At 44.3% G+C, this 9,479-nt stretch overlaps 1 protein-coding gene across 1 annotated transcript in view; it reads right to left on the bottom strand.

The window, feature by feature from the left end:
- Positions 1–9,479, bottom strand: part of LOC102440847 (monofunctional C1-tetrahydrofolate synthase, mitochondrial) — a 64,708-nt gene that overhangs the window by 39,719 nt on the left and 15,510 nt on the right. Inside the window, exon 5 of the mRNA XM_006102213.3 lies at positions 269–376. Within this exon, the coding sequence (XP_006102275.2) occupies positions 269–376 (108 nt within the window). The remainder of the gene's footprint in view (positions 1–268; positions 377–9,479) is intronic.

Genomic DNA, 9,479 nt, shown 5'->3' on the forward strand with positions numbered 1-9,479 from the left:
CAGCTGAGTGGGAGGGACTAAAGATCACACCCCATATTAGACACATTGACAGCCACAAAAGTCAACGTTGCATATCTCAAAAATATAATGTTCTAATTACAGTCAACACACGACACCCAAGGATAGCATTTCAATCTCTGTGGGGCACCAAGTAGATTAAATCAAGTTCTGCTGGTGAGACATATATGAGTTCTCAAGTCAAGGTGAATATTTCAAGAGCCTAAGGTGGATTCCTCCCCTCCCTCCGCCCCAAAAGTATAACTTTTACCTGTTGTGTGTAAAGATCAATTTTGGATTGTGCCTCAGGAGAGAGTTCTATATCTCTGGCTCCGTAGACAGCCTGTGCAATGGTCCTTATCTTTTCCACAATTGGAAGCTGGAGAAACACACATGACAGCAAAATCATTAACTTTCATTTCATCACAGAGTTAAGGGAAAAATCAGTGAGATTTTCTGCAACTGTTTACAATTCCCCAGTTTCAGATCAGAGGTCAACAAGCAAATAAGAAGCCTTAGATGTTCAGCCAAGTTAGAGGCTGCTTAGTTCAGCATTTTTATCCAGTGCAGCATTTAAAAAATGTGGTGTCTCCTATGCTTTTTAAGCTCAGAAACAGTCTCCTCACCAGACACCGAGTGCTGATTTCTAAGTGGGTCTCAACTCCGGTGACATGACAGAGAGTGTCGCATTACTAAAGACGGCTCATTTTCTTATGAGCAGAATAGGTTGAGATTTTAATATAAATGTTGTTGTGATCAAACACTCTGTTGGGAAATCGAAGGTTGGATCTCGTGTCACTTTAGTCAATTATGAGAAATCTTGAAGAAAGGGGAAAATCCGAGAAGACAAAATATGGGCAAATAAATGTGTGGGGAGATGAAAAATCTTCCAGGATGCTAAATGAAAAATATGGATGCAGATTTCTGGTAAAATGCTAAAAGCCATCTTAAGAAACAAGAATGGTTCATTAGGAAAGGAATCTGCCACAGGTAAAGTGATTCTTGAGGTAAGCAAAGCATTTGATGAAATTGTTCAGAATTTGCTGTGGGTAGGAAATGCAGGCATAATGCAGTTAGTAGGTTTACTCTTGGGTGAACAGTTGCTGGACCAAGTGCTGATGGAATGGATGTCACCCAAGGAGCAGAAGCCTCTCATGGCCTGAGTCAAGGATGTTGGTTGGCTATGGCAAGTGGCACATTTGCATAAATTATTGTTGCTAAGAGAATTATCCAACAGGGCAAAATAGAAGCTAACTCCACCCTCCCAATCTGATAGACCCCAAAACTGCTTTAAAATGGGATTTTCATTATTATAGTTTTTATTATGGTATAGTTGTTCGGTGGTCTGGAACTTAAATATTGGACGTTTCAACAAATAAAAAAAGAAATGAAGATACAAACCATTATAATCTTTCAATGAAGGACATTAAAAGAAGATCTGAATCATTGGAGGGAAATACTTTGTTCATGGATGAGGGAACTCGATGCTGTACAGATGCCAGTTCCCACAAACAACCCATTAGTTCAATGTAATTCCAATGGAAACCCCAAGAGCACTCTTGGCTACATGGCCAACTAATTCTAAAATTCATCATAAAGAGTAGTGGCATAAAGAGGTAAGATCACTTCAAAAATAAATAAAACCAAAAGAACAAAGACAACAGGATTTGCCTTACCCCCATAGCAGGTATCAAAACTATGCTAGATAATTCCACGTGGTATTGACACAGGACCAGATGCATTAATCAATGGGAGATAAGAAGGAACCCAGAAAGACACCTCAGCAGGTGTGGGACAGTATACAGCAGAAATAGGGAAAGGGCTGCCTTTCCAACTGAATTTTGGCTGGAAAGAAAATTAGATTCCTGCCATATACCAGGCCCCCAAATAAATTCAATATGGAATAAAGGCATAAACTTCAAAATAGGAACTCTAAATAATAGAGGAAAACATTGGGAACTCTATGCTCTCAAGGTAGGGAAAAATTTCTTAAATAAGGTAACAATAGAATACATCCCAAAGGAAATGATTTATAGATCTGACTACATCAAAAATTTAAAACTTTTTGCATAAAAAATATACTGTAAGTAAGGTTAAAGGATTGGGGAAAATCTGGGAGAAGATATAAGCAAATATTTAAAAGTCAAAAGATTAGCCCGGCCCATGTGCTCAGTGGTTGAGCATCAGCCTATGAATCAGGTCACTGTTCAATTCCGGGTCAGTGCATGTGCCTGGGTTATGGCTTCGATCCCCAGTAGGAGGCGTGCAGGACGCAGCCAATGGATGATTCTCTCTCATCATAGATGTTTCTATCTCTCTCCCTCAAACTTACTCTCTGAAATTGATAAAAAATATATTAAAAAATCCTTTTTTGAAATAATCAAAAGAGTAATTACTAGAAAGGATAAAAACAACAACAACAACCACCAAAACCTCCCACAGATCAAGAGAAAGACAAATATTTAATTCTGGGCAAAAGGAGTGTGACTAATAATCATATGAAAAAATGCTCAATCTCATTATAATCAAGGAATACAAATTAATGAAAAACCAATGCACACCCATTAGATTAGTAACACTGATCAAGTGTAAGTGAGGATGTGGGGAAAATGATCCTTCTAAGTGCTCTTGGTTGAGATGCTGATGGTCTAACCTACCATGAAAGCTTCCTAACGGTCACTTCACTTCTAGTACACTCTCTACTCCACCAAGTCTAACCTTCCCAAAATGGACCCAAGTAGGAAAAACTCAAACATCTTCAGCTTCCCATGGCCTACTGGTGGGCAAAACCTGGTTCTGACATTCACGCATCTGTATGCTGTGCTCTGAAGCATCACTCGATAAGACACCTTCTTCTTGCTTCTGAGCCCTGCACAGGAAGCCTCTGCCCCTATAATCTTTGGAGACCAACTTCTGCCAAAACCCCCTGAGCTCTCCATGGTCTCTCTCAAAGGCCAGCTTCTCCAGGAAGCCTTTACTGCCCCCCCCGCCCCGCCCCCCAAACACACACACACACACACACACACACACACACACACACACACACAGAGGCATTCTCTTCTCTGATGTCCAGATGCCCTCGTCATGCTCTCACCTGGGTGTTACCCAGGACCGGAGGCTCTTCAGGCCTGGCAGGGAGTGGCTGCCAGCAAAGCTCATGCCATCTTAGACGCACTGATGCACCTCAAATGGAAACAGCCCCAGGATCAGAGTCTGACACTAAATCTACCGAGGGCAAGAGGCCTTTTGTAAACCATGTCACAGAGAAATCAGAGAAGAACTTCCACCTCTACAAGGGACAACTCTGGGAAGGAATGATGATCATCTTCCAGGAAGGCAGAATACGAAACAAGGTCAGAAATTAGAAGTACTTTTTAGCCCAATATTTAAGGAAAAGCTGTAACCACCAGAGCCGCCTCACTGAGTAGTGACTGTCCATTCGGGGAGAATTTAGTCTCAGGCAGGTATGGTGCCAGGAATGTTGTGCGAGAATGACTGCATGAGGGTACAGTTGAGGCTGGGCTAGAGAGAGAACCTCCAGGGCAACTTCGAATGTAAAGGATTCAATGTTCGTATTAACTGAAGAATGAAGAACGGCCCACCAGCATATCCTCAAGCCCTGGACAGCTGGACAAAGGAGTGGATGTTTCTAAATTTCCTACTGCCGAAACATGGATTCCGTGTGGTTCCATCGTTACAAGAATCGATAAGAAAGTCCAGGCGGCTGGAAGAGGCTTAGGGGAGAAAAAGAACCTATGTAATAATTTCAACAACAAAGATTTAAAAGAAAGAAAGGAAAAAAGAAAGGCCAGGAAGCGATGTGCTCAAGGCAACACTGAGAGGACTTTTTACTTTAACCTACCATCTCACTCATCAGCACAGTGAGTTGATGGGCACTGAAAGGCCTGCTGTTGATGCTGCACTTAAACTACTATGATCTCCTGTCATGTCAATAAATGCCTTGCAAAGAGCAGCCCTTTTTAAGGAATAAAAGTTAACAGGAAGCTGAGAGGTATTTCTAGCACCCCCACAGCAAGCCCAATGACCATGCTTTGCCAGGGAAGTCAGTTCTCAGGATACTGTGTCCCAGGCAGTGTCCCCGCGGCGTCCTGTCTCTGCTTGCACCCCCTCCCGGCCGCTCCAGCCTTCTGTGGGTGTCGCAGCACAGCTGGGTGGCTGTTACCTACATTGTTTACTGCAGCGCGGAAGCAATGAGAGAACGTGCTGTAAGTGTCTCACTATACAAACCTCAGGTAATATTATTATGGAGTGGGGGCAATAGCGACCAAAATAGTTATGTTTCCTCTGGGAGCAAAACAAAATGACAACAGATATTACTACTCATAACATATTTAATGAGAAGAGTAGCACTATTTGCTGTACTCTGTGATCTGGAAATAAAGTCGGTGAGTGTAACTTTTCTATTAGGTAATCATTAAAGAACTAACATGGGGCCGAAGCTGGTTTGGCTCAGTGGATAGAGCGTCGGCCTGCGGACTCAAGGGTCCCGGGTTCGATTCCGGTCAAGGGCATGTACCTGGGTTGCGGGCACATCCCCTGTGGGGGATGTGCAGGAGGCAGCTGATCGATGTTTCTCTCTCATCGATGTTTCTAACTATCTCTCCTCCCTTCCTCTCTGTAAAAAACCAATAAAATATATTTAAAAAAAAAAACAACAACAACTCACATGGGAACAAATGGTGACTAGTGAAGGTGTTAGTGTGGGTAGGTATTTAGTCGGTTTATTATTAGGTTTTAAAAACGAAAATACTTCATTTCAAGAAATATAAATATTTAAATTTTAATTGTGGTAAAAGAGACATAACACAATTTACCATCTTAACCATTTTTAACTGTATTGTTTCATATTCTTTTTTAAAAAATATATTTTTTATTTATTTCAGAGAGGGAGAGGGAGAGAGAGACAGAAACATCAATGATGAGACAATCATTGATTGGCTGCCTCCTGCACGCCCCCCTACTGGGGATCGAGCCCGCAACGCAACCCGGGCATGTGCCCTTGACCGGAATTGAACCTGGGACTCTTCAGTCTGCAGGCCGATGCTCTATCAACTGAGCCAAACCAGCAAGGGCTGTTTCATATTCTTTAGTACCTTCTCCTTGTTGTAAAACCAACCTTCAGAGCTCTTTTCATCTTGAAAAACTGAAACTCTGTCCGTATTAAATACCAACTCCCCTGCTCCTGGCAAACCTTTCCACGTCCTGTCTCTGGGAATTTGACTACCCCAGGACCTCAGATCTGTGGAATGACGCATGGACAATGGATGTCCTTTTGCACGCGGCTTTTCATTTAGCACAATGTCCTCAGAGTTCATCCACGTTGTAGCGTGTGCCCAAATTTCCTTCCTCTTTACGGCTGAGTAGTTTTTCACTGTGTGCACTTACTATATTTTCAATCCTACTCATCTGTCAGTGGGCCCTGGTCCCGCCTTTTGGCTATTGTGTGGAATGCTGCTGTGAGCTCAGCATGTGGGCCCGGGCTGGACAAATCCCTCCTGGAGACCCAGCTTCCAATCCTTCGGGCATAAGGAAATAGAGGTTTTTTGGTCAACAACTAACCTGTCTTCCTTTCTGATGTGCACTTGAGAGTGCTGTGGGAATTTCAAGCAGGTGCCAGGCTGACTCTGAGGGCTGTGCAGTTGTTTAATTTCCCGCAGGAAAACTGCAACCTCCCCCACACGACACATGGCCGGAGCAGAAGGCCGTGCAGAGAGCAGGAGGGGCCAGCAGCCGAGGCCCAGGCGGGAAGCCTGTTCTCCTCACCCTTGGTTTCCAACTTGACCTCAATGTACAGACCCAGCCTCACCAACCCTCAGAGGTGAGGATGCCCCCTGCTCCCCCCGCAACGAGAGGATGGGAGACTGCACCACCAACGAACACCCGGGCCCGCATGCTGAATAAACAAAGTGCTTCGGCTCAGTGCAGCCAGAAATCCCACCACCAAAGTTCTCTTGGGCCCTCTACCACAATCTTCCTTTTTCACTTACATGTGCAAGTAAATAAATAAAAAGAACATCTCAGTTAGCAGATCTTTTGGGTTTAATATAAAAACTAAAAACGGCCTCAGTAAGGCAGTTCCCATTGCATACGGGCTATTTATATTGTGTCAGCGGGCAAGGAAGTTCCTGCTGTTTCTCTGCTTGATTCTGGGCAGAAGTGTAATCCTTAAAGAAAAAAAAAAGCCAAGCTCAGCCCAATGATCCTGATCTGAACTTGATATTCTCTGTAGTAAATGGTAGTTTTTCTGAAACAAGTAAAACGATAAACTAAATTATGAGTGTTTATGCACTAGTCATGCCTGGCTTTCCCCTGGCTCCATAAATATTTACTAATTTATTTATTCACCACATCTTTCATCCTCATATCCCTACCTAGGACTGTGGCCTGCACACAGTAGGCATTTCATAAACGTCTGGTGAGGGAATAAATAACCATATACGGCAAGTCCTTGCAAGACGTCACGCAGTGCAAAGAACTTCAGGGACTTTCTGTACAAAGCACTCGTGGCGTGAGGACAATGGTGAGTCAACAAATGGGACAGGACAGTGTGTGACAAGGGCTCCAGGAACCCTTCTATTAAAGGTGGGAGGTCATGGGCTGCAGGGAAGGCAGGCAATCAGCAAAAGCGGGCAAGACGTAAAAAGGACCTTGAATCACGCCTGAAGGACATGAGAGATCTGAGCAAGGATCTGAAAGGAAAGATGATTCCACACACAGAGGACGGCACATGTCAAGGTGTGAATGGCAGCAAACACAAGGTTTATTCTGGAAACAGTGCCCATTCTCTTGTATGATGCTTGGCATATTAATAAGCTACTTCACAAAGCCTGGTGTCTAAACTAGCACTGTATGTCAGATCATTTTGAGCTAACCGTGTACATTAAATCTTCATCTTCACCCAGAATGTAACCCTGAACATATTCTGCATTAGATAGGTCCCAAACCTCTTCAATGTACATTCAGGAAACCGAAATAGTCTAGCACAGAGCCGTCCACTGGGCACTTCCTGTGATGATGGACATGTTCTCCCCGCACTTTGCACCCAGTGGCCACCAGCCTCATGTGGCTGTTAAGCAGGTGAAATGTGACTAGTGCAACCGAGGAATTGAATTCTGAACTTGAGCGGTGGCACAGCACAGGAAATAACTGTGACCAGCGGCCACAGTGTGGCACCGTCCCTGGCATGGAGCAGGCACACCATAAAAGTGGTGGCAGCATAGAGGTAAGCTGGAGGGTGGGCCTTCAGGCTCCTCAATGTTCACTTCGTGGACGTGGTGACCCAGGCTCCACGTTAGACTGCACAGCCTCCTCGAAAAGGCCTGCGGGAGCTGCCGGAATTATTCACTGAAGTTACTTAAGACCTGCTTTTTCGTGGAATAAAACGGATCTACAAGTTCCAGAAAGCAGTTATTGAAATTAAAAAAAAAATTATTTTTTGGTGAGAAGAAAATGGGCGAAAATAAGGTGAATAGAATATTAAGTGAAACAGAAGAGAATTAGAAATGAAACTGCTGGAACTGGAGGAAGAGGACGCGAGAAGCTTATAATAGGGCATCGCCGTCCGCAGCCCTCAGACCTCCTGGAAGACCCAGGAGAACACGACACAGCTCTCCACCACCCACACTCCGCTCGCTCCGAACAAGCCCACGGCGGCTGAAGTGCTGGGCCACTTTGCCGTGTCTTCGCCGGCCACACGGAATGAAAACTACATTGTTCTTTTGTTTCACCAAGGCCACAGAGGGGAATTAATACGAATGAGACGTTCCTATGCTGTGATGTGGGCAAAATGTTTGCCAATGCCCATAAAATATTTAAAGGGAAGGACCAATGAATAAACTTGCAAGTTGAATAGAAATCTCTGGACACAGTAATTATTTCATTTTGTATTTTAAATGAAGCATGAATTTTAAATGACCTGCAAGTGCAGTTTGGTAAATAACCTTTCCTGTATTTAAATAAAAAAGTATAACGTGCCCTAGCCGGTTTGGCTCAGTGGACAGAACATCAGCCTGCAGACTGAAGGGTCCTGCATTCCGTTCTGCTCAAGGGCACATGCCCAGATTGCAGGCTCGATCCCAGTAGGGGACGTGCAGGAGGCAGCCGATCAATGATTCTCTCTCACCACTGATGTTTCTCTCTCTCTCCTGCTCTGAAGTCAATAAAAATATATTTAAAAAAAGAAAAGTATAACATGACACCATTGGCTGGTAACTTACACGGAGCGTACCCAAGGCGCAAGGGGTTCCTGACAACGTACCCTCAGGGTCAGGAGAGCAGCTCTCGTTGTAACTGAGAACAACAGGCCCATATCCTCGACACAAAGCATGTTCTTAGCTGGAAACCAGCACACGTGAGCAGCACATGTGAGCTACCACGATGTACATGCTGACGTCCATGAGCCGCCTCTGAGCGGCCATCCCTGTCGGCTCGCTGGCCCCAAGCAACAAGTTCACCCAGAAGTGCTCAATCTAAGGCCACCGAGGTGTGGAGATCGCTGGGTCTGGGGAAGGAAAAAGGCTCCTGGCCAGAAAATCTGCGTTTGTGCCTGAGATGGGACAACAAGGAATTCACACGGTGAGCCTCTACACTCTCAAACGGAGATTATAGCAACGCCAAAGGAAAGGAATACAGCAGGTCCTCCCATCACATCCTTTCATCCAACGCTGTCTCGTCATAAGGGTATAGTTTTCTCTGCTGAATTGGTCTGCTAAATGTGGTGCCTTTAATGATAGTATCTGTGATGATATTTAAAATAATGCTCCTTAGTGCTTGCTCTTTAGGCTGAGAAAATGAATACTGTCCCCATACAATGCTGTGATGTTGTCTGAATTTAAGTCAGAAGGGCAGGGATGGACCAGCTAACACAGTGATGGCGAACCTATGACACGTGTGTCAGAGGTGACACGCGAACTCATTTTTTTGGTTGATTTTTCTTTGTTAAATGGCATTTAAATATATAAAATAAATATCAAAAATATAAACCTTTGTTTTACTATGGTTGCAAAGATAAAAAAATTTCTATATGTGACACAGCACCAGAGTTAAGTTAGGGTTTTTCAAAATGCTGACACGCCGAGCTCAAAAGGTTCGCCATCACTGAGCTAACATGTGCTGGGACACTGACAATTCATTTCACATCCTTCAGTCTGTCCTGATTCGTCCATCATTTGAGATGAAATAAATGCATTTCTAGAAACTTCTGTCAGAGCGACAGTCCCTTTTTCAGGGTAGAAGAAGGCACTTAAATGAAGTCACAGGAATCCTTGTGACATGCACAAAGGAAGCCGATCCAGATCACTGTTTTTCTCACAGGTGCTATTTCTAGCATCGGACACAAAGCCGGGGGAGCTCTGCCAGAATCACACGGGGCCCAGCAGGCTGCGTGAGGAAGCTGGGCTGGTGCTAGCAATAGTGTCGGATCTCCCGAGACCCATCAGGCACAGGTGAGCGAGCAGGTAGCG

The sequence above is a fragment of the Myotis lucifugus genome, unplaced genomic scaffold, assembly GCF_000147115.1.
Source record: "Myotis lucifugus unplaced genomic scaffold, Myoluc2.0 scaffold_405, whole genome shotgun sequence".
Taxonomy (NCBI): Eukaryota; Metazoa; Chordata; class Mammalia; order Chiroptera; family Vespertilionidae; genus Myotis; species Myotis lucifugus.